The following is a 25,918-nucleotide window of genomic DNA, read 5'->3' as shown; positions in this document are numbered from 1 at the left end:
ACTCTAGGAAGGTGACATCCCAGCTTTGTGAAACTTCTTCTTGATTGTAGGAGTGACACTGAGTCAGAGCTGGGGATGTATTATGTAGGCTACTGTTGACCGAAAAACAAATTATTGTGTCTGAATAATACCAAAGAATAATAGCACAGACCATAATCGACTCACTCCTCTCTCCGCACAAATGCCAGAATTTTTAAGACAGAGAGAATAAACAACATGTGAATTGAAAAGGCGTTTTTAAGTAATCATTCTGTTCAGGTGATTTAATGCCACAACATTGAAACCAATAACTTTACGGTGTCCCAGATCAAATGTAGACGGCAAATACATCCATAGTTGTCTCTTTAGGAATACTATACTGCCCCCTTGTGACTTTGTGAAAATAAATCCCAAAATGACAATGTATTGTTTTCTTCTGATTCTGTAAATCACTTCTAGAAAAATGACATCTCATGCACCACCAGTGAGCACAAAGCATATACATAGTGGCACATTACCGTCTGGGTTTACGTCAACTAAATGATGTCTCCGTCCTATGTAAGCTACTGTTAATGACAAAACACCAAGTGTAGTCTTGATAACAGCAGGCTCCACTTGTCCACCCACCAGGGCTCTGATGACGGTCCATACACCTTCTAGGCTCCTGTAGTGTCACACACAGTCCCACTCCATGGTCCCTCCTTTGCCACCCAGTTTTTCTCCCTCCATCTGTATCAGCGAGGGAATGAAAGGCTGCAGGGCTGGAAAAGACAGACCACAGAGATGAGTCACTTCACACATAACCACTCCTCCTACTAGTGATAGGGTTGGCATTTGGTCCCTCAGTGAGGGGCAGCCCCCCCCCCCCCCACACACACACACACCAATTGCCTCCTGATATTTTTGGGGCCGGTGATTAAGACTCACAACACATTGACAAAAGTGTGGGCTTTGCTTTGCAGGACATGTGTCAGACAGGTTCCAGCAATAGCATAGGAATAGCAGTGGCACAGGGAACAAAGACATGGGAAGACGAGAACAACTCCTCTCATGACTCGTACCACAGCATGCGGTCATGTGTGTTCTCGTGTGTGAGGAGAAAATATTCAACCGCTATCTCTCCAAGATGCATATGAACAGCACATGCACTCCACACTATACGCAATCTACAAGCACTATTTCTTTTACACTTGTCATTGGAATTAAATGGTGTATAGCGAGTGGAATCTCATCTTTGATTTCTCTAGAAATATACACTACCGTTCAAAAGTTTGGGGTCACTTAGAAATGTCCTTGTTTTTGAAAGAAAAGCTCATTTTTTTGTCCATTAAAATAACATCAAATTGATCAGAAATACAGTGTAGACATTGTTAATGTTGTAAATAACTACTGTAGCTGGAATATCTACATAGGTGTACAGAGGCCCATTATCAGCAACCACCACCATCGTCATTAAAAATAGTTCCCAGAAAACACCAGTCTCAACGTCAATAGTGAAGAGGCGGCTGCAGGATGCTGAACTTCTAGGCAGGTATAAAAAGTATTGGCAGCCTTGATAAATATGAGCAAAAAAGACTGTATAAAATAAATAATACAAATACCAGTGGTGGAAAAAGTACCCAATTGTCATACTTGGTAAAAGTATTGATACTTTAATAGAAAATGTCTCAAGTAAAAGTGAATCACCTGGTAAAATACTACTTGAGTAAAAGTCTAAAAGTATTTGTTTTAAAATATACTTCAGTATCAAATGTAAATGTAATTGATAAAATATACTTAAGATCAAAAGTAAAAGTGTAAATAATTTCAAATTCCTTATATTAAGGAAACCAGAAGGCATACATTTCTTGTTTTTATTTACATACAGATAGCCCGTGCCACACTCCAACACTCAGACATAATTTACAAACAAAGCATGTGTTTAGTGAGTCCACCAGATCAGAGGCTGTATGGATGACCAGGGATGTTCTTTTGATAAGCGTGTGAATTAGTGTCACACCCTGATCGTAGATTGCTTTGTATGTTTCTATTTTTAGTTTGGTCAGGGTGTGATGTGGGTGGGTATTCTATGTTGTATGTCTGGGTGTTGTGTTTCTATGTTTAGGCCTGGTATGTTTCCCAATCAGAGGCAGCTGGTTATCGTTGTCTCTGATTGAGAACCATACTTCGGCAGCCTGTTTTCCCACTATGGGTGTGGGTAGTTTTCTGTCTTTGTGTGTCTGCACCAGACAGAACTGTTTCGTTTGTTCCGGTTTTGTTGTTTTAATGTTCTAGTATTCAGTTTCTTTATTAAATTTACCATGAACATGTACCACGCTGCACCTTGGTCCTCATCACCTTCTTCCACCTACGAATATCGTTACAATTAGACCATTTTATTGTCCTGCTAAGCATTTCAAAATGTAATGAATACTTTTGGGTGTCAGGAAAAATGTAAGGAGTCAAAGTGCATCATTTTCTTTAAGAATGTAGTGAAGTACAGATACCCCCAAAAACTACTTAAGTAGTACTTTCAAGTATTTTTTACTTAAGTACTTTACACTACTGACAAATACTGAGCTATATTGTATGCTAAAAAATAATGAAATTATTTTATTTATGTTAATACAATTGCTCAAAAGGCACTCGCACATCTGAGCTTTTTTTTGCAGGTGCATAGTAAAAAATAAGAAACCCGGACACTGCTCTTGATGGTATCACCGCTCTTTAACAAGTAAAAAAAAAAAAATCTCAAAGATAGGGGTCAAAATTATTGCCACCTACTGTTTTCAATATCTTTCTATACCTCACCTTGTGAGGATGACAACAATGAACCTTTTTTCTAAAATGTTTTATGAGATTGGAGAACACATTGAGAGGGATCTTAGACCATTCCTCCATACAGAACCTTTCCAGATCCTTGATATCCTTCCTCTACGCTTGTTTACTGCCCTCTTCAATTCAAACAACAGGTTTTGAATGGGGTTCAAATCCGGAGACTGAGATGGGCATTGCAAAATGTTGATTTTGTGACCAATTAACCATTTCTTTGTGAAAAGTGATGTGCGCTTGGGGTTACTGTGTTGCTGGAAGATCCACTTGCGGCCAAGTTTCAGCCTCCTGCCAGAGGCAACCAGGTCTTTAGCTAAAAACGTCCTGGTACTGGGTAAAGTTTATGATGTCGATGACCTTAACATTGCCCCAGCCAGGACCGGTGGAAGCAAAATAACCCATAACATCAGATATCCACCACCATATTTTAAAGGAGATATGGGGTTCTTTTCTGCTTATTGAATCCAGGGGTGCCAAAAATCTTTTTCGATTGTTTTAATTCTTGCTTAACAAAATCACTTTTTCTGAGCAATTGTATTAGTACTTTTTTTTATTTCCCATTGTTTTGGAGCATACAATATCGTTCAGTATTTGTATTATTTATTTTATACAGTATTTTTTTGCTCATCTTTATCAAGGGTGCCAATAATTATGGACCTGACTGTATATCAAACATTTAAAAATTCAGTGATTTTAAAACAATTATGAAGGGTTTATTGAATTCAGAATGAGACGGAGCAGGAATAAACACTTCTATTGAACACATCAAAGGGTTAAAATTCAGATTACATCATCGACTCCAGCCGAGGAGCAGCCATCTTTTTCCAAGACCAACAATTTCACTTTCACCGAAGAAAAACAAATAGATATTTCTTTATTAATTATCTCAAACAAGCGACTATTCCGTTCCTTCGAGACAAATACCAACGAACTCCAAGGAAAATCGGTAAGATTTGCATGTCAATGTTTCAATAATTCTTCTGTCACTGTTTTTCATGGCTGTTTCAATATGCATCACTGCCACCGGTTGCTTTGGTGATGCATTGTAACAGTGCAATAATAAGTGATGAACAGTGGATACAATGTCGCGAGGCTAGATTTGGCAAAAACATAATGGCAGATCTTGACAGGCTATTCTCACGATAACGGTAGGTTTTGTATGTTGATTGTATGTAGAAAAACTCATATGCGTGACCATAATAACATGCAACTTTTCTGATAATGTATTAGGTAACCTAACACACCTGACATTTTGAAATATTGTCTATCTACTTGGCAATAGCCCCACACGTGTATTTGTCACCAATTAAATACAGCTCATAGTGGGGGGATTTGAGCTAGATTCGATTAGATGTAGTGTTCTTATGTGAAAAAGTATTTTAAATGTTAAAAGTCGCAATCAGCCGTCGCTACATCCATTTTTGACTTATACATTAATTATATGTACCCATTGATTCTAGAAGAATATAACTTGTTAATGCAACTTGTTAATTTCATACCCAATCAGAACCCAAAATATAAGCTTGTTTTACCCCAACATTTGTAAACAAAGAAAATGTAAACAAACATGGTTAAAACTATCATTTTGATTTCATGGATGGTCAGTCCTTGAGTCCATAGCTATGTCTATGAATTTGAGAGAGGTTACATTTCTCCAGCCCCATCCCATAGCTTTTTACCGAACTAGGAGTGGGGAACCACTTTGTTGTTGTCAAATCAAATCAAGATGACGCCGATAGACATGGCAGCTCTGTTTCTAGCTCCTTTTTGTTTCTACTGCTGATTGACGCCTTAAGATTAACTCTAAATGCTCTGTTAAAATTCTGGGAGTTTATATGCCGCTTAACATGGTTAACAAACACAACATATATTTGAAGTCTTTTCGGACTTCATTCGTTTTGAAATCCCACTCACCAAACAAACCCATGTAACCAGAAAGCGTCTCTCAAGGGAAAACAGTTTCTAGATTGAGACAGATTGATCTTCCAGCACCCTTTCACCACTGTATGATGCACATGGATGTGACTGTGAGTGTAGGGCCTGAGTAAATAATGTATCCATCTGAGCCAGCAGCACTGTGAGGGATGGAGGAAGGAAGGAAACGGTTGTAATCAGGGGAACTGAACTGTTTTCCAAAGTGGAGGCAGGAAGTCAATCAGCTCTGGGGAGATGACAGCCAATGAATGCAGAAGAGAGAGAGTGAGCGAGAGAGAGAGAGAGAGAGGGAGTGAGAGAGCAAGAGAGAGAGGGGAGTGAGCGAGCGACAGAGAGAGAGAGAGAACCGTTTTTGACAGAGAGATGCTGTGCGCTGCATTTCATGTTGAATTTGAGAGAGATGGAAAACATGTATGGTACATGACGGTCTACTTCATAAACTTCCTTTCATAATTGATTTAATCTCTGTTGCAACAGATGCAGATGTATACAACGTAAATTGTCAAATCAATGACAAACTCTTGAAGGGCAGACCACCTGGAGAATTGCACACTCCTTTTTGTCTCTGCTACCGTTTTCTGTCAATGTTGGTGTATCGGTCCATTGATATGGGCCCATTGCAACTAATGGAAGAAGCGTGTTTACATTACAGTTTTACAAGGGTCTACAGAAGGGCAAAGTTGTATATTTAAAGTCTGTTTATTGAAGCAGCTAGCCTGGACAGCATCAATGTTCTCACACTCATTCAGTAGTTCATGTTGCAGTATTTTTGCAGAGCTGGTGAGAAGTTCAGTTTGCATCGAGAGTCCAAAAGATAAGATAAAAATTGAATCAAATTGTATTTGTCACATGCACCGAATACAACAGGTATTTCACCTGACAGTGAAATGCTTACTTACAAGACCTTAACCAACAATACTTTAAGGCATTTTAAGAAAAAAAGTGTTGGAGTATAAAAGTTCAAATAAAAGTAACAAATAATGAAACTGCAGCAGTAAAATAACAATAGCGAGGCTTTATACAAGGGGTACCGGTACAGAGTCAATGTAGAAACTTGAGGTAATATGTCCATGTAGGTAGAGTTAAAGTGACTATGCATAGATAATAAACAGAGAATAGCAGCAGATTAAAAGAGGGGTCTGGGTAGCCATTTGATTAGCTGTTCAGGAGTCTTGGGCTTGGGGGTAGAAGCTGTTAAAAAGCATTTTGGACCTAGCAGGAGCAGAGAGAACAGTCTGGCTTGGGTGACTGGAGTCTTTGACAATTCTTTGGGCCTTCTTCTGACACCGCCTGGTACAGTGGTTCTTCCTTTAAAAGTTTGAGCTTATGCTGCTACCATTTGTGGTAGATGGTGGCGTATTGTGGTAAATTGCGTCATTCTGGCAACAGTGGATGACACTTTAAATAACGTGCCATAGAATTATGCGGCATCCTGCAAGCTGTGCTGCAGTACGCCGCAACCTTTAAAGGAAGAACCACTGTATAGAGGTCCTGGATGGCAGGGAGCTCGACCCCAGTGATGTACTGGGCGATAGGCACTACCCTCTGTAGTGACTTGCGCTCGGATGCCCAGCAGTTACCATACCAAGCGGTGATGCAGTCAGTCAAGATGCTCTCGATTGTGCAGCTGTAGAACTTTTTGAGGATCTGATGTCCCATGCCAAATATTTTCAGCCACCTGTCGTTCCCTCTTGACAACTGTGTTGGTGTGTTTGGACCATGATAGATCCTTAGTGATGTGTTACACTGAGGAACTTAGAGCTTAGGACCTAAAACATTCCTAATATTGAGTTGTGCCCCCTTTTGTCTGCAGAACAGCCTCAATGTGTCAGGGCATGGATTCTACAAGGCGAGGAAAGCATTTCAAAGGGTTGCTGGCCCATATTGACTCCAATGCTTCCCATAGTTGTGTCAAGTTGGCAGAATGTTCTTTGGGTGGTGGACCATTCTTGATACACACGGGGAACTGTTGAGCATGAAAAATCCAGCAGGGTTGCAGATCTTGACACACTCACACCTGGCAGCTACTACCATACCTCGTTCAAAAGCACTTAAATATTTTGTCTTGCCCATTCATGCTCTGAATGGCACACATACACAATCCATGTCACAATCATCTCAAGGCTTAAAAATAATAATTTAACCTGTCTCCTCCCCTTCATCTACACTAATTGAAGTTAATTGTATTGAAGTGGACGTCAATAAGGGATCATAGCTTTAACCTGGATTGACCTGGTCAGTCTATGTCATGGAACACCATAGTGCCATCAGACTTCTGATACCAATGCAGGGTAAAAGGGGGGGGGCACAAAATGTGAATCGCTATTTTTTTTAATTATAAAGAAAAGTTTTTCATATTTAAAAACAATTACAAAATACATTGGTGTAGTCGGCCCAGTGTAATTCAAATGACAAAATACGTAATTATGAACTTCAAATACATAAATACTGCCCATCTCTGGGTATTCTTAGTGAGACAGCACAGCGCAGGGAGAGGACAGGCCAGACATGGTGGTTCTCTGGTGTTCTGGGGTGTGTTTTCTCAGTCCTGCTGTGCTGTCTGTCCGTATTCAGGCAGGAGGCCTGTTACACTGTTCTGACGCTGTTATTGTTACCATTTATTCCAATGAATAAATGTTATTCCTAATCTTTTCTGGGGAATCGTAAGTGTATACAGCACTTTGCTGGGCCCATGTGAACAGACTTGTATGTAATATGAATACTACAAGAGCGACATGTTTTCTGTGTGAACATGATCCAGAAAGTCATGACAAGCATTTGTTCCTCATTTATATTTGGGTTGAGTGGAATGACGGTTCCAGTGAATTTGTTTGAATAACATGTTCACACCTCATGAGATACTACCCTCCAGTGGAATGATCCCGGTTGACATCATCCCGATTCCCTATGCAGTTAGAACTGATTCCCGGCATCACATTTCCATGGCACAGCATCAATTTCAGTAACATGAACAGCATAACAATCTAAGGGCAGTGAGTGCTAGAGATGAGCAGGGAATCGGAAGCATTTCCCACTGAGTCAGCGGGATTACAGGCTGGTGATTGTGTTACACAAAGGACACATAGGGTCAGCAGCACTCTGTCCACTCACAAACACATTAAAGCGATGGGTCTCTGCTCTCCATGGCCACTTCGGGCTTCTAAGAAACAACTTTCTTTCAAGAGACAGATTTTCCTTTTGTCTTCACTCTGAAAAGGGTTTTACTCTAGCATCTTGTCTCCATTGCTACTTTTAAATGTTTGGCATATATATAGTTTATACACATGTATACCCTATCTAAACAAAAGTACTTGGACACCCTTTCAAATTAGTGGATTCGGCTATTTCAACCACACCCATTCCTGACATGTGTATAAAATTGAGCACGCAGCCATGCTATCTCGATAGATAAACATTGGCAGTAGGATGGCCTTACTGAAGAGCTCAGTGACTTTCAACATGGCACTGTCATAGGATGCCGCCTTTCCAACAAATCAGTTGGGGAAATTTCAGCCCTTCTAGAGCTGCCCCGGTCAACTGCATGTGCTGTTATTGTGCAGTGGAATCGTCTAGGAGCAACAACGGCTCAGCCACGAAGTGGTAGGCCACACAAGCTCACAGAATGGGGCCGCCAAGTGCTGAAGCGCGTAGCGTATAAAAATTGTCTACCAAGCTCCAAACTGCCTCTGGATGAACTTGACTGGCCTGCACAGAGCCCTGACCTCAACCCCATCTAACACCTTTGGGATGAATTGGAACGACCGACTGCGAGCCAGGCCTAATCACCCAACATCAGTGCCCGATCTCACTATTGGTTTTGTGGCTGAATGGAAGTCCCTGCAGCAAAGTTACAATATCTAGTGGAAAGCCTTCCCAGAGGAGTGCAGGCTCTTAAAGCAGCAAAGGGGAGACCAACTCCATATTAATAATCATGATTTTGGAATGAGATGTTCGACGAGCAGGTGTCCACATACTTTTGATCATGTAGTGTATATATAGTTACAGCTTGAATTTAAAGTGTATTACATGTATGTTTTGTGTCATTGGTGTAACGGTTTTCCTCCTCTTCTGAGGAGGAGTAGGAAAGATCGGACCAATGCGCAGCGTGGTAAGTGTCCATTTTTTTATGAAAGATAACCGAACACTGAATACAACAGATCAAGAGAAATAAAAGAAAACCGAAACAGTTCTGTATGGTAAAACACAGACACAGAAAACAACTACCCACAACCCATAGTGGGAAAACAGGCTGCCTAAGTATGGTTTTCAATCAGAGACAACGATCGACAGCTGCCTCTGATTGGGAACCATACCAGGCCAAACACAGAAAAACAAAACCTAGAATACACAACATAGAATGTCCACCCCAACTCACGCCCTGACCAAACTAAAACAGAAACATAAAAAAGGAACTAAGGTCAGGACGTGACAATTGGCCTACACACAATACCCCATAATGTCAAATTAGAATAATGTTTTTAGAAATGTTTACTAATTCATTAAAGATAAATATGTGAAATATCTTGAGTCAATAAATAATCAACCCCTTTGTTATGGCAAGCCTAAATAAGTTCATGATCACTCTGTGTGCAATAATAGTTTGGATTTTTGAATGACTACCTCATCTCTGTACCCCACACATACAATTATCTGTAAGGTCCTTGTCGAGCAATGCATTTCAAACACAGATTCAACCACAAAGACCAAGGAAGTTTTCCAATGCCTGACAAAGAAGGGCAACTATTGGTAGATGGGTAAAATAAAAAGAATAGACATTGAATATCCCTTTGAGCATGGTGAAGTTATTATTACACTTTGGATGGTGTATCAAGGAAGGAAACCGTTCAGGGATTTCACCATGAGGCCAGTGGTGACTTTAAAACAGTTACAGAGTTTAATGGCTGTGATAGGATAAAACTGAGGATGGATCAACAACATTGTAGTTAATCCACAATACTGACCTAATTGACAGAGTTAAAAGAAGGAAGCCTGTACTGAATAACAATATTCAAAAACATGCATCTTGTTTGCAATAACACACTAAAGTAATATTCAAAAAAAATGTGTCAAGGAAATAAACTTGAATTCAAAGCATTATGTTTGGGGGAAATACAATACAACACATCACTGAGTACCACTCTTCATATTTTCAAGCATGGTGCATTATGTTATGGATATGCTTGTCATCGGCAATGCTTGTTTTTTATTAAAAGAAACAGAATAGAGCTAAGCACGTGCAAAATCCTAGAGGAAAACCTGGTTCAGTCTGCTTTCAACAGACACTGGGAGACAAATTGACCTTTCAGTAGGACAATAACCTAAAACTCAATGCCAAATTTACAGTGGAGTTGCTTAACAAAACAACATTGAATATTCCTGAGTGGCCTAGTTACAGTTTTGACTGAAATCGGCATTCAAATCTATGGTAAGACTTGAAAATGGCTGTTTAGCAATGATCAACAACCAACTTGACAGAGTTTGAAGAATAACGTGCAAATATTGTCCAATCCAGGTGTGCAAAATTCTTAGACTTACCCAGAAAGAAACACAGCTGTAATCGCTGCCAAAGGGGATTCTAACATGTATTGACTCAGGGATGTGAATACTTACATACATTTGATAATTCTGTATTACACTTTCAATAAATGTGCAAAAATGTCTAAAAACATGTTTTCACTTTGTCATTATGGGGTATTGTGTGTAGAGGATGAGAGAAAAATCTATTTAATCCCATTTAAATTCAGGCTGTAACACAACAAAATGTGGAATAAGTATGAAATATGAATCCTTTCTGAAGGCAATGTATATACTAGAATTTGAAATCTTAAAATATCAAGAGGTATAGGCTACATCTCTATTTGGTAATACTGGAGCACAGGTCGTTGTGTTGTATAGTATATCTGTTCCATTGCAGTAGTATCTGCCTCATTATTTTATCATAGGTCATTTTAGTTGGACTAAATGACGACCTCAAACTCTCCCAGTAACATTGTTTGAATGGAAACTTGCCATCTGGAAAGCAGAGCAGCACTCCCCAACTGTGATTTTAGACCAAAACAGATACTCCCTCCCTCCTCCCATGCCCATGCCATGAGTCCCAACATGCCAACGGCCAAGTGGAAGGCTATTTCTGTCTGCGGTCGGCCGGTCCAGCCGCCCCCTCCTCCACTGACCCAATGCTGAGTGCAGTGGCCCGCTCCGCTGCCTGGACCCTACAGGGGCCCGTCCAGGAGGGGAAGTGGGAGGGTCAGACACCATGTGTGAAGTTCTCAGTCATGGCCACTGGAGAATTTATTAGACTTATGGGAAAGTTACAGTGTTTGAAATGGGGGAATTTTGTGTGTGTGTGTGTGGGGGGGGGGGGGGGGGTTAAGGATGAGGAAGTCCCCCTCCTCTTTCTGCAGTGCTGCAGTAGTCAGTCTCACACGGTTTTCTTTTGTGCAGTTCTGAGTGCGGTGAGACCCATATGGCCTGAGACACACATGGAAAAGGAGGCTTTTTTCCTGTCTTTTTTCCAGCAGCTTATTCTGGCAAGTCACTATCAGCTATTTTTAGCCATACAGTAGACCTCCTCTGGCTAACTGGTGGCTATTGAGGTTCAAGTTATAAATGTGTAATGTGGTAACATACCATTTTTTTCTCTATTCCACAGACATTTGAGTTTTTTCCCAATCCTCTTTCTGTCACCACTGAGGATTTTTCATTTCAACTTCTTCTGTTCTAACTCCTGTTGTGCTGAACTGCTTTTAAGTCTTACTATTTCCTGATAGGACATAATGATTTTTTTATTTATCTCACCACTGTCTGTGTCTTCTCATGAATGATCCAGATAACAATCAGATCACAGGCTTTGCCTTCCATGTCTGTCAGTTGTTTTCTACAGATGTGTCCCAACAAGTCTCAAATGAGTCCATGCACTGTGATCAGATTTGACATGGCGTAGCTACTTAGCATCAAATTGCATCTACACCAACCATGAGGACAAACACCATGACCATGGATCCATGAGGACACTTTTAACCCCCAGGATAGGGTGGAATTCTTACTACGATGACACTCAATGCTTAGTCATGTGCACTATGTGGCTCACTTCCTGCCCTAGGTGGTGACACGGTACATCCCAATTCAGTGGACTGCAAGTGAACTCGGGCGAGGCAGGCTTTGAGCTGTCGCCTCGGCCCCAACAGAGGTGGCCTCATGCTCACTAGGGGTTTAACCTTGTGGTACACAAGGAACCTATGAAATATATATTTTCTGTGTCAGTTCAAAGGGACAAAGATTTAGTGTCATGTGTATTTTGAAGAATGTGCAGGGGACAAGTATTGATTTCTACACTATTGTGAAACCAATCCCCTGCCAGTAGGCCTTGTGGGTTACACAGAATCAAACCCCTGCTGGGATAACAGAGTTGTTAATTGTGTCAGGAAGAGGTCAGCTTTTGAGTCATACAGGCAGCCCATTGCCTGGACATGTATACACCCGCATCTGCCTCTTGGTCGTAATTTACTGAGGCAAAGTGTTTCATTATTTCCTTCAATTCGCGAGAAGCTGAATATATCTCACAGGAGAAAGCATCTGTGCAAGCAAACAGCACCCCTCTGTCTCTCTACGTGTAGGCCATCTATCTGATGCTGTCTGGTCCAAACGAGGATGACATTGTTGCCGTCATAGCATTGAAGGCATGGGAAGCCAGCGAGCATTTGGCCTCCTTTGATTAAAAAAGTATCAAAAATGCGTTGAGCTAAACTGAGCGAGCTTAACTGTGAATGGTCCTGGCGCAACAACAAAAAAGTGTCAAAGCCAGCTTGGATTTTGGCGTCACTCCTATCAAATCCCATTGAGAGCATACGTCATTGACAGAAAAACTTGTTGTATCTCGTTGTGTTGTTGTCCTCTGGTTGCTAGCTAGCTAGCTAAAAGTGTCCCCTTCCTAAATTAGCCATGGATTGAGATAGAGATTTGGACTTAATTCTCCTTAATGGCATATGATTATAATGGCAATTCTGATCCAACCATTAATTCATACATTATTGTGCCCCTGGGCTGAGAGGATGGAAGTTCAATATGTACAGTAGCTAGATGTAGAAGGCTAATATTAACTAGCTAACATTGCCCATGAATGGAAGTTAGGGTAGCAAGCAAGCATTTTAGCCAGGTAGCCTAGGACAACAACAAATAAAGGTGTGTAGTGTATGACAGAGTGATCGTTTGGTCAACATGAAAGAGAGTAGGATGGCATTGGTGTTTCTCTTAGTAGGGTGAGTCAACATGTTTTTCTACTTGCACGAACGCGCATACACACACACACACACAGAGAGAAATCATAACCATGGACAGCCACATCATATTTAGCTTACATTGATTGGATTAAATAGGTTTTGGTATCTTTTAGTTGTCACTGTATTAGACTAAGCAGAGGTGATTTAATGATCAAATCAAATCAAACTTTATTTGTCACATGCGCCGAATACAACAAGTGTAGACATTACCATGAAATTCTTACTTACAAGCCCTTAACCAACAGTACAGATAATATTTACCAAGTAGACTCAAATAAAAAGTCATAATAAAAAGTAACACAATAAGAATAACAATAACAAGGCTATATGCAGGGGGCACCAGTACTGAGTCAGTGTGCAGGGGTACAGGCTAGTTGAGGTAATGTAGGTGGGGGTGAAGTGACTATGCATAGATAACAAACAAACAGCGAGTAGCAGCAGTGTACAAAAGGGAGGGGGGGAGTCAATGTAAATTGTCCGGTGGCGATTTTATTAAATTGTTCAGCAGTCTTTTGGCTTGGGGGTAGAACTTACAACCTTCCGGTTACTAGTCCAACGCTCTAACCACTAGGCTACCCTGCCGCCCCAACTTGTGGTAAACTCTCTGTGATTCTTAATCTATAGTTGTTTAGTGGTCCAAGAATGTGGGAAACATTAATTTGCTTGACCATTCTGTAGGTCATGTAACTGTACGTTACATGCAATATGCACCGTGGACTTCACTGGACAGAGGTAGCTGTCCGGTTTTGTGGTAAAACAAAGGTGTTGTTGAATTTATTTGTCCACTGTGTCTTCTTATTGTCTCTGCCTTTAGGCCTATATATCACGGTCCCAATGCGCAAGTATGGCTTCCCCAGTGATTTTACCCACACACTGCTACTGCATATCAGTAGGGGGCAGCATAGAGACCCTGAGGGATGACTGCTCTGGGAGATGAAGTCACAGCTGGACCCTATGGCTTCAGCGTGCCTGTTTTCCATATCTTAAGGCTGCCACTCCAGTGAAGAGCCACTGATCTATAAATACCTGTCCTGTTATTGTTTAGCCCCAACCAACACTGCACTCTGCTCACCAATTAGCGTCACCACGGCAACCCACTCCAATGTGACGCAAACTTTCAAGCTGAAAATCAAGTCTCAATCTGGTTTACATGTTGGTGTATAATTTCCTTTTGAGAGAATATTTGTTCTCATTGGTGAAGGGATGGTAGTCTAATTTCAAAGTGACTGGGAAAGGGGGTTCAATGCTAAAAATATATTTTCTTTGTGTGCCAGTTTTCTAGCGCCATGACCTATTGAGTTGTACAGCAGCACTGCCAGACAGTGTCCTCTCCTTGCTCCCTCTCGTACTGTCACAGGTAAACCCAGATAACACCTCAAGGTTGTCTCACCCAGTTTAAATATTCTCCTCCTCGACCACTGTGCTGTAAATCATCAATTGAACATTTACTTTCAATTTACTTGAAAGGACTTCTTATAATCCAATATGTGTTTATTTTAATTGATAATATCCTTTCCTTAATGCCTTTAAGTTAAACCTAAACATCATCATAGAGGTTGGGTTCGAAAAACATATACTAAATTACCGAAATAACAATGGTGACACATGGCTGAAGTTTCCTTTCCTTTAGGGATCAGTCATTTTGAATAAAAAATAAAATAAAGGCACTGCCAGGGTTAGGAACAGAACATTCTTGAAAATGACATGTAATTGGCTTCCAACAACATCGGTTAAGGAATGCGAAGTGACTCACTCAAGCTAACGCACTGCAGCGCCATCTACTGCTGCTCTGTGGTTTGTTCTATGAGGAAAATAATAGAAGACAAATATAGAATAAAGACCTGTGGCTCACTTCAATTCTTACACTCAAATATTTGTCAGACTAAATACACAGTGGTGTGTATTTAATGACCAGGAGTGTGTGTTGCCGTCTTTCTCACCAGTAGTAGTATTGTATAGACTGATTTTATGTCCAGGCATTGAGTTCATTATCTCATTATCATCATTTGCAATAAATATAAATGTGACAGCAGCAATCCAGCTGAGGTACTTTACAGTGATCAGTGTGTCACTTTTGTGTGTGTGTGTGTGTGTGTGTGTGTTTTATGTGTGTTTATGTGTGTGTGTATGTAAGTGTGTGTATGTAAGTGTGTGTATGTATGCATCCATGTGTGTGTGGTGAAGATGATGTGACCCACACAGCCAGAGGAATGCCTTTCCGTAGACTCTTCTTGGCAGCTGCCTGCATGCCGCATAGCCTTCATGGCCTTCAAAGAGAAGTCAGAGGCCTACAGGGATTTCCCTCTGGCTTTCCCACCATGTGCACTGCACTGCAGAGAGACTAGCAGGGGATGAGGAGCATAGCAGCAAGAATGGGAAGGTAGTGGGTGTAGAGGAGATTCCTCTGTAAAAACTAAGGAAAACCAAGAGCCAAGATACTGAATTGTATCAGCCTGCTCCCCGTGGTAGTACAATCTTTATTGATCATTATAATAAATAAAAGTATCTGGATTTACAGAGTCCACTGTAATGTCGAGGCACTGTAATCACAAATGGCTAGACTAGCAAGTCTATTCCCTCTGAGATAGTATTCCTACAGTGTCAGACCCTTGGCTTGGCCACTTAGATAACATCTAAAACCAGGTGGAAGGCGATACACCTCGTTCCTGGACTGACAGACAGGGTCAAACTGTGCCAACTACGCAGACCTCTCTCAATAATGAATAACACTAGGCTAAGGGCTTGTAATCTCAATGTTTTATAACCTGCAATCAATCAGCCCAAACCCTCAACCCTGACACTATACTCATGTGTTCTAGCTAGGCTGTCAGGCCTTGATCCAACTAGGCATTTATCTTGGTTGTATCAACATGCCAGGTGGTTTATGTAGCCAAAACCAAGTCCATTTATTTTATTTGCCCAGAATTGGACTTAGAGCTGTGGCAAGACCTACTAACTCTCTTCACATGTGTGTACCTGTAGCCAGATCACATTGAACATGTGGGTGTCTTAGCCATGCTCTGCGCACACGCTCTCTCTCTCTTTCTCTCTCTCTCTCTCACTCTCTCTTTCTCTCTCTTGTTCTCTCTCTCTCTCTCTCTCACTCTCTCACTCTCTCTCTCTTTCTCTCTCTTTCTCTCTCTTTCTCTCTCTTTCTTTCTCTCTCTCTTCCTCTCTCTCGCTCTCTCTCTTGCTCTCTCTCCTGCTCTCTCTCTCTCTTGCTCTCTCTCTTGCTCTCTCTTTCTTCCTCTCTCTGTCTTTCTTTCTCTCTCTCTCTCTCTCTCTCTCTCTCTCTCTCTCTCTCTCTCTCTCTCTCTCTCTCTCACGCTCTCTCTCTCGTTCTCTCTCTCTTTCTCTTGCTCTCTCTGTCACTCTCGCTCTCACTCACTTAAAGCAAGTCTTTGTTTCATAGCAAACACCAGTGTGATGCAGAGGCATGAGCAACAGATTCTGCCACAGTGCATCTGAACTTAGTTAGAGCACACGTCATGTACCTTTGGGGGAAGACAGAGGATTGCTTCAGTGTTTGGTCTCTCTAATGAGAAACCATAGCCTGCTAGTTAGTGGTGCCTTAAATCAGTTTGAGTGTCTTATAAGGGTTTGTCAACCACATTATTGCTGGCTACTTATACTGTGGTTCTTCTTATGCGTTGTAAGCTAAAGTGACCAAGTTAATTGCTGAATCTGGTTTCATCTTGATTTGGTTCTTTGTACTGTAACCTGAGAACGCTTCACTAGATGTAACTCTGTAGTTACACACTTTCTTTGGACTGAACGCTCAAGATTTCACACTAAAAAGGCTTTGATGTCTAAAGGCATTCTCTTTGGGGGAAAAGAAGTGGAAATGTTCACTGTGAAAGATAATTTAGGATATAGGGTCAACAGTTCAATGAGATCAAAATAGTCATATTGGAAATGTATGTTTTCTCATCATGACAACATATGGCATCAACCAGGAGAAAGACCTAGTATGCAGTACAGGAAAAACGTAATGGGGTTTATGGCCTGTAAGTTCAAGTTTAATGAGCCATTATTGGTATGCCGGAAAGTTATCTCAGTGATGGAGTGTTGTATTGTGTTGAAGTAGCTTCCTAACTGAAAGGTTAGACCCATCAGTATGGCATCCACTGGAAATGTCATGTTTGTTCTGGCAATAGTCTAGAAAGGATGTGGCAGGTCAGTTGTAGAGCTACATTCTTTTCTTTTCTCATGTTCATTTTATTTCATGATGAGTGATGAGTACATTTTGGTAGAAATGACTAATGACAGATTTTTCATTGAAAAGAATCCAGTAAACAACTCTCGTAAGGTTTGCAAGTTTATCCAAACAAAAAACCCAGGCTATTCCAATTGATATGATCTACATCTGGTTGTTCAAGGAGCCAGAACGCCCCATAGTTATGGCATGGCATGGTTCCTGGTCTGTCTTCGGCCAAAACAGGCTATCTAAGGAACAGGACTGGCTTGAGTGCTAAACCATATTTAACAGACCTGTAGAGTACCACAGACCATGTACCAATAGGATTCATCTTGACAGTACACTTCCATCCGAGCCAAAGGTGCACCTGACTTTTTTGAACTGGTGCATACTTGGCTAACTGAATACAGCCAGGCAGGCCGATGCATTGTAGAGCGATAAACTCTTTGCATGGAGGATATAATAGACTGTATAGTGTTAATAATGGGACTCAGCCTGGGTTTGGAGACGCTTTATCTTTATTTACATGCATCGCCGATAAGACCGGTTTATTTGGCCAGCCGGAGCATCTCAAGTGAAGAGAGGTAGTCCTTCATCTCCTTCACAGCCCTGGTTGTAAACAACACTAATGTGTGTACTTCAGCTGACGTAGAGTGTAAACTAAGAAGCATTGGGGTCTGAGTATGGTTCAAATGTCAACAACACACTGGAAGCTGACATTAGTCTTGGCAAAGACTCCAGGGATCACATTACAAACCCGCTCCTAGCTGCAAACAAACCCTCTCCTAGCTGCAAACAAACCCTCTCCTAGCTGCAAACAAACCCTCTCCTAGCTGCAAACAAACCCTCTCCTAGCTGCAAACAAACCCTCTCCTAGCTGCAAACAAACCCTCTCCTAGCTGCAAATAAATCCTCTCCAAGCTGCAAACAAACCCTCTCCTAGCTGCAAATAAATCCTCTCCAAGCTGCAAACAAACCCTCTCCTAGCTGCAAATAAATCCTCTCCAAGCTGCAAACAAACCCTCTCCTAGCTGCAAATAAACCCTCGCATAGCTGCAAACAAACCCTCTCCTAGCTGCAAATAAATCCTCTCCAAGCTGCAAACAAACCCTCTCCTAGCTGCAAACAAACCCTCTCCTAGCTGCAAACAAACCCTCTCCTAGCTGCAAACAAACCCTCTCCTAGCTGCAAACAAACCCTCTCCTAGCTGCAAACAATCCCTCTCCTAGCTGCAAAAAACCCTCTCCTAGCTGCAAACAAACCCTCTCCTAGCTGCAAACAAACCTCTCCTAGCTGCAAACAAACCTTCTCCTAGCTGCAAACAAACCCTCTCCTAGCTGCAAACAAACCCTCTCCTAGCTGCAAACAAACCTTCTCCTAGCTGCAAACAATCCCTCTCCTAGCTGAAAACAAACCCTCTCCTAGCTGCAAACAAACCCTCTCCTAGTACAGTATATCAACTGAGTTAAGTAGCAGCTTTCTCATTTGTTTTGCCCATCTTGATAATGTGCCTCGTGTGGTAGAGAGCACAGACCTCATTGTGTAAAACTATCTTTGTCCGTCTTCTATTCTGACATTTTTTTGGCACTGCTACTCATACCAAAGCACTATGGAGATGTATATGTGTGTTGTAGATAAATAACAATATTTCCATTTTGGACTGTGTCTTTATCCAGAGGTATCCTGCAACACAGCTGGTTCTCTTTTTACCCAGCATAACACCCTGGAGCCAGACAGGAGAAATGGGACTGGTGCCACTCCATCCTCTGGGAGGCTGGAGCACATTATATATAGAGAGAGAGAGTAGATTCTGGGTTGGGACGGAGGGAATGGAAGGGTGATATGTTTGGCTCCATGGCACATCATTGAAAGCATTTTGCTATCTCTGTGATTTAACCCATTGTATTGCATATATCAATCAGCAAACTCTAGGCTTTGCGTACGCTGCGATGGAATTGACTATTATATGAGGAAAGTGTATCTGATATGTTTTATGACATCACTATCTGACATAGGACAGTCAAATGGGTGATAGGGGAAGTGGCACATCTGTCTGGTACAAGGTGCTAGAAATAACTGGTTTTGACATCCCATACAGTATATCACTTAAATGATTGGAATGATTTTTTTATATATATATATATATATATATATATATATATATATATATATTTCCTCCCGCATCTAAATAAAAAAACACACTTACAAGCCTCGATATGTAGCTCCAAGCATCAGTTCACACGTCAAGCTGACATAAATATTCACATTCTCTCTAAGATTGCACACTCTACCCTTAAAGCCACATGTTCTGACATTCAAAAAATAAATTCTGTACTAGTGATGTGAATTCAAGAAAAGAACCATAATGACCTAGGCTAATGCTGAGATGTGCTAAACAGTTGCTGTGCTGAGTGCACGCTGAGATGGGAGGACTGTGCCCAGAATGCTGTCATTGTCCATAGCCACCTCTCATACCTCTCCCAGTCTGCCAGCTCCCAGTGGAGCTGAAACCGGAATGCATGAAGAAGAACAAACAAAGATCCGCCTTAGTTTTAACACAGCTGGAGTTTGTTTTAGAGATGGAAGGTGCCTTGCAGCTCAGATGTCTTTGGTTTCTACTTTTGGATGGCAGGTTTCAGAAGCCAGACACTGTAGCAGCTATAGGGTAAGGTCATTTCATATCTGGCACTTGAAGGGTATGTTGTGTACACCTGAACCCCCTCTGTAGGCTGTTCTCCTGAAACAGACTGACAATGGCTCCATTCCTAAGCAGCCTGGATCTGTATCTGCACCACAGTCTGCCTCACGTTGCACATTCAGCATCTGTCACTGGCAGACATAGAACAGGGCCACATTCAGTTGCAAAACGTTCTCCAACGTTACAGATAGAATTTCCGTGCATAGAGCTGACGTTATTCCTTATTCAACACATACAAGAGGAATGTCTGTTCTACATAGCATATTTCTATCTGACCGTCCTGCTGAACACGCCCCAGCTGTGGAGCCTTGCGCCCAGTCTACACGATCTACAATGCTGTCTACACACTCCTTATCCCACTCTTACTCTGGGATAAGAGCCACATAAAGACATGTATAGAACATATACAGTTGAAGTTGGAAGTTTACATAAACCTTCTTGTTAACAAACTATAGTTTTGGCAAGTCAGTTAGGACATCTACTTTGTGCATGACACAAGTAATTTTTCCAACAATTGTTTACAGACAGATTATTTCACTTATAATTCACTGTATCACAATTTCAGTGGGTCATACACTAAATTGACTGTGCCTTTAAACAGCTTAGAAAATTTACATACACCTTAGCCAAATACATTTAAACTCAGTTTTTCACAATTCCTGGCATTTAATCCTAGTAAAAATTCCCTGTTTTAGGTCAGTTAGGACCTAAGAATATGGGTTGATGAAGTGACGGTAAGACCAACAGGAAACTTTGGAATCTAATTCTATACAAAACTTGGGAAATGTATTACTAATTAGAAACGTACAATATGCTAAGACCTTTTACATTTTGTGCATTCATCTTTTAAAATAAGTAATTTGGCTTTTAGCGTGATTCTTATTGATCAGCATCAGATTAAATGTTAACTCTTTAACTTTATTGTCAAGCTCCCTTCTGCTTCAGTTCCATAGTGATCTCCATGCAATCAACTGTTAGAAGTAAAACTGTTATAAGTAGATGAAATTATTCAATTGGCAGCCAAGTTTGTCATGTGATGAATAACTCCTGCTGTAAAATGACACAATGTTCCCATCTCCCCAGCAACAACTGACAACAGCACCTCTATCTGCCCTGCTGGTTTCCAGGAGACCCGGCCTAGCTCCTCCTCCTGAGGAGTGCTGAGGCTGCAGCATGGAGCCCCAGGGGAGTCTGGGAGTGGAGGGGGACTTCAGCCTGCAGCTGGCGCTGCTGGAGCCCAGTCTCCGGAGCGAGGCAGTGACCCACGAGCTGGAAGATCTGACTATGGAGCCCAGTCCCAGCCTGCCACCTCTCAAAGAGCGTAAGAACGGTGAGTAGTAGACCATTCAGTCACCTAGGTCAATCACCTAGGGCTGCCCAACCCTCTTCCTGGAGATCTACTGTCCTGTAGATTTTCAGTCCAACCCTAATTTAGCATATCTGATTCAGCTAGTTAAGGTCTTGTTGAGCAGCACAGCAGGAAATGCAAACTTGGCTGCCAGTTGAATAGTGTATTAGAGGTTTAAAAAGGCTTCTAAAAGTTTGTAATTTCCACTTTGCATATTAATTTCCAATTTGTAATTGCATACCTAGTATCAGGAGGATGAGTGGTGAAAACACAGAGGGTGAATCAATTGTATTTGATTTCTTGCATCCTCTCTCCTTGCCTCCTTCTCAAAATGCATTGAATCAGATCCGAGGCTCTGAAAAATCAAGGAAATAAGATTGAAATTAACCCAGAGACTCTGGTTTCTATATCATCCATCAGAGAGCAAGCCTGCCCTGACAGTGAGAAAACAAACTCTTCTCCAGTCCAGAGAGATTTGTTTGTGGAGAGAAGTGGGGAATTATACTGGAATTGCATCTGGAAGCCAACACATAATCACAGCTTGAACGGTTCCTGACATCAAGTCCCAAAGTCAGTCCTCTCCTTGGGCCACTAAGTGTTTTGTTTGTTGGTTGCTCTCAGAAAAGTGGGAATTATTAATGAGTTAAATATTATAAATTAGATGCAGATTCTGATGAACACACTTCATCAAAAGTCAATGAACGGGTTGAGCCTCTAATTTAACTTTTCACTGATGATGAATTCCTTACTAATATTTCCCAGTACATTTTCCTTGAAATTGTGGACCTTCAGTATCTTGAGATCTCCTCTGTTATCTCACTCTCCTGACCCACTGGTTCTCAGACCAAAGCCAGAACCTCAGTCTGGAAATATTCCTCTGGCATGTGAACCATAGTGAGGGGTAGCACTGAGGCAGTGTCTGGTGGGCAGGCTGACACTCACCCACCCCGAGTGGTAGCCTGACATTTTCCCAGTCCCTAGAGAGGGCACAGTCAGGAATGGAGAGTATGGGGTGGAGACCACTGTTCACCCCAACCTTATTGCCCAAGAGACAGACATTGGGAAAACTCAAATGTGTTGCACTCTACGCCTTGTTGATGATGTGATGATGTAGTGGAGATTTTTTAATTTAGTTCAGTTTCAAAATACATGCGTCTGGCCAAGTTTAATCTCTCGTGTACTGACCCTTACTACCCTCCCCTCACAAGCCCCTCCCTCAGAAAACTTGGACTCGACTCAGATTATGATGTCTTTTATCACCAGAATAATACAGGAAGTTCGCTGTTTGTTTTCTCTTCTGGTTAATGTCTGATTAATAATTTCCAATGCAGCTCACGTGATACGCGGGACCCAACATTTTTGTATTGATAGCGATGCACATCACCTCATACGCCATCCATTATTGAAGTGTTTACTCCATACAGTATGCACTTGTGGAGGCCCTTGACATTGCAACATCAGCACACCCCTTTAGTGGGGAGCTCTCATAGGCCAGTGTCTCTGCTTGGTACTCCATCTTGGGCCACTCTCTGTATTGATTGCCACTTTCTTCTTGCTCTGGGCTGCAGACACATTGATCCCATTCAGACACATTGATCCCATTGCAGGCCAGGTCTGAGCACCATGAATCCCTCCCCGCCACGGCTCTTTCTCCCTCCCTGGGCCCCCAGCAGGAGCTGACACAGTCAGGCACGTCACAGGGAGCATCTGGGGCGTCTAGAGCACAGACTGCATCCTGTCCTTCTTCCTAAGAGGGAGACCCCTGTAGTGGATTCACATGCACAACAGGGGCTAGAATCAGGATCAGGCCCGGCTCTATAAAGGAGCTTGCTTTCATTTAAGCAGCATTCCTAATCCATTTGAACACATAGAACCGGCCAGTCATTTCCTTTCGGGTCTGTATCTTTGTTAGTGTCATAATATGACTACCGCTGTTTATCTAGACATTCAGCTTGCTGTTGTTTCATTTTATAGTATTGTAAGGTTAACACGTTCATGACTGTTCCCAAGTTGTCCTTGAACATTGACATGGGTGAAATATACCAGGGCGAAATGGATTGGAATGGAAATAGAAGCAGCATGCCAGTTCATGTTGGCTGCCCTCTGCCCTTTAACCTGCAGTGTTATGGAGTAGGGAGGGACACAGATCTGGACTTCATGACTCATACTTCCTGTATGTGAATGCTAACCCGGCTGGAAATGACCATCTATTCATCTGTTATCACTCTTCAGTGTTCTCTCTTTCCTGTTGTCCCTTTAGAAGTCTCCTCTGGGTGGGTGATATTTCTCTTTGCTGTTATTGGTTCTCAGACACAGAGACCACATTGATATATGTTCTCCTAGACAACATTGTGAAAGAGACAGGGTTGAATGCAACCACCTCCCATTTCTAATGTTTACATTTAATCTATTTTGTTTGAAATCCGAAAGAAAATATTGATACTTATGTCAATATTAGTCAGCAACAGCTATGGTTGGGTCTACACAAATGAAAACAATAGATAAGATTGTATTAATGTCATGTTTGTGCTTTGAGTGTCGTGTTGTAGTCGAAATAATGAAATGAAAATGATAGCAATAACAAGAATGTGCTAAATGTCAGAAATACACACTTTACAACTGGGAAAAGTGACAAAGATAAACATCAATGTCCCAGGGGCCTCAGCATGTTTGTTTTTGTCATTCTTATCCAGTGACACAACATGGTATGAAAATAAACTCCCAGCTCGTTTTCTCATGGAGCTTTTCATCCTCGCACTCAAAAGTCACAAATACTCAATGTTTTTGGGCCAAGAAAGACACAATAAGTTAAAATGACATTTCAACACATGCATGTAGTTAGCCTATTTCATGATATGGTTGAAAGTATGACTTACCTTTATAGACTTTTAGGACAGCAGTTGGTTTAGTCAAAAGTTTGTATTGTTCTCTGTGTTGTTTTGGTAATTAAAGTTGCTTGACTCATTGTATTTAGTTCTAATGAGGCTAGTGTTGAAAGAGCAGAGCACTGAGAGCTGAGCAGAGTGACCCAGCAGGGGTTAACAGTGGCTCGTCTGTCTGTGTTCCCTCCTCCTCCTGACGCTGAGCCCAGCCAGAGCATGAGTGAGCGCACACTCGCTCCCGCTGAGACCAACACAAAGACAGGCAGAGCGAGATTGGAGAGACTGGAGAGAGAGAGGGAGGGACTGTACGTACCAGACTGTGAGAAACAGTTCTCTTACCATACGCTCCTAGCTGGGTGTTTTCCCTCATTACCTAACCCTCATGCTGGTCCTCGTTCCTCACTGCCCTGATCACTCCATGGGACTCCAGACCCGGCCGCTAAGCGACCCGGCTCTCTCCTCCTCTATGGCGTGCCTCGACGTGGAGTCCCCCGCCGTCTGCAGGGGTAAATTTAAATCAGGTGCCCCTGTCTCTCTCTGTCTTTCCTTTTCCCTCCTCATTCTTTCACTCTGTCTTTCTATCACTTACCTTTTCACTCTTTCTTGCTCTCTCTGCTAGGTAGCATCACTACGTTGTTGGCATGAAGCCTTGTATCAACATAAATCAGAATCCATTTTGGTTTCCTCTACGGTTGTCTCCAAAAATGTTGTGTGTTTAGGACTTTTTAACTACAGTATATTCTCACTAGAAGGCAAATGGTTGTTTAAGTTCTCAGTAAAATAATGTAGTTACAGTGAAATGTGTATGGCTTTATGGGTTTAGGTCTGCTTTTCAGTCAACGTGATTACTTTGAATGAAATATACAGCTACTTATAGGCCTTGACCAACGGCGTGATGTCAGAGTAATCTGTACTGATTCATTGATGATAACACCTTGATGCTGGGCTAGGACAGAGACAGAGAACCCCACCAGGAAATGATAGGGCATTACAGAGCGAATAGCTATTAAATGATGTCCAGTATCCGTTTGAGACTGGATTAACAGCATCACAATAGTGTAAAGAGTTGTTGTTTTCTATTAGAAACAAGCAAAGTCAAAATGAGGGAGGAGATGAGGCCAGAATGAGGGAGGGGACTAGGGAGGTGGGTTTATATAGCGTATCATATTATTAGGATCCTTAAACCCAGGACTCTGTGTTCACTTCTTATGATGACAAATAACTGCAGAGCTCAGTGTTACCCTCAGGCTATCATCTAAGCATGATGTCACCACTTAGTTTGTTCCTTTTCCTGAACGATAGCATTCTCCTGTACAGTATGTTGGCTGGGAGGAATAGTCCCCAGTGAAATGCTAAACCTGGAAATGTTCTGTTTGTGATCTGCATACTGTTACAGCGCAGCTCCTGATAGTATTAGGTGTTTCAAAGAACAACTTGGTGTGTAAAGAAAAGGTGATATAACTCTATTACTTGGCTTCAATGTAGGTCATATTTTAAAGCTATTGTGTCCCCTCGGGTCATGGGTGTAGAATCATGCTTGGATGAGTTTGATGGATCTGGTTTGAATTTATTACCAATGTTTTATTCCTTATCTATCTTCGAGCATACATCAAACAACAAACTGACTCATCGAGTGAATGAGCATTTGCAAGGGCATGGAGCACAGCTGAGCTGCAAGGAGAATACTGTATATTTCCAGTAATAATGTCAACATAGCTTGTGTCAGACTGTTTCTATAACAGTGTAGCCATAACAAAACAGATTCTCTTTTATATTTACGCAGAGTGT

At 41.7% G+C, this 25,918-nt stretch overlaps 1 protein-coding gene and 1 long non-coding RNA gene across 6 annotated transcripts in view; one reads left to right on the top strand and one right to left on the bottom strand.

Annotated features, from left to right (window-relative positions):
* Positions 1-261: 261 nt before the first annotated feature.
* LOC135555647 (uncharacterized) lies at positions 262-24,355 on the bottom strand. Its single transcript, XR_010457890.1, has 3 exons — positions 24,125-24,355; positions 21,490-21,603; positions 262-740 (listed from the first exon to the last, which is right to left on the bottom strand). It is a non-coding gene; the product is annotated as an uncharacterized LOC135555647 (long non-coding RNA).
* LOC135555639 (myocardin-related transcription factor B-like) overlaps positions 3,597-25,918 on the top strand; it is a 40,999-nt gene continuing 18,677 nt past the window's right edge. For 2 of the 5 annotated variants that reach the window (XM_064988258.1, XM_064988259.1), the window contains exon 1: positions 24,387-24,636. In XM_064988258.1, coding sequence (XP_064844330.1) covers positions 24,513-24,636 — 124 coding nt within the window. In that variant the 5' untranslated portion in view covers positions 24,387-24,512. Of the gene's footprint in view, positions 3,737-20,983; positions 21,231-24,386; positions 24,652-25,918 lie in introns of those variants that run through there. The other 3 variants (XM_064988256.1, XM_064988255.1, XM_064988257.1) reach the window with 3 other exon arrangements.

This window comes from Oncorhynchus masou, chromosome 15, assembly GCF_036934945.1.
Source record: "Oncorhynchus masou masou isolate Uvic2021 chromosome 15, UVic_Omas_1.1, whole genome shotgun sequence".
Lineage (NCBI taxonomy): Eukaryota > Metazoa > Chordata > Actinopteri > Salmoniformes > Salmonidae > Oncorhynchus > Oncorhynchus masou.
The sequence above is the reverse complement of the archived record's forward strand: the minus strand, read 5'-3'. Positions and strand labels throughout refer to the sequence as shown.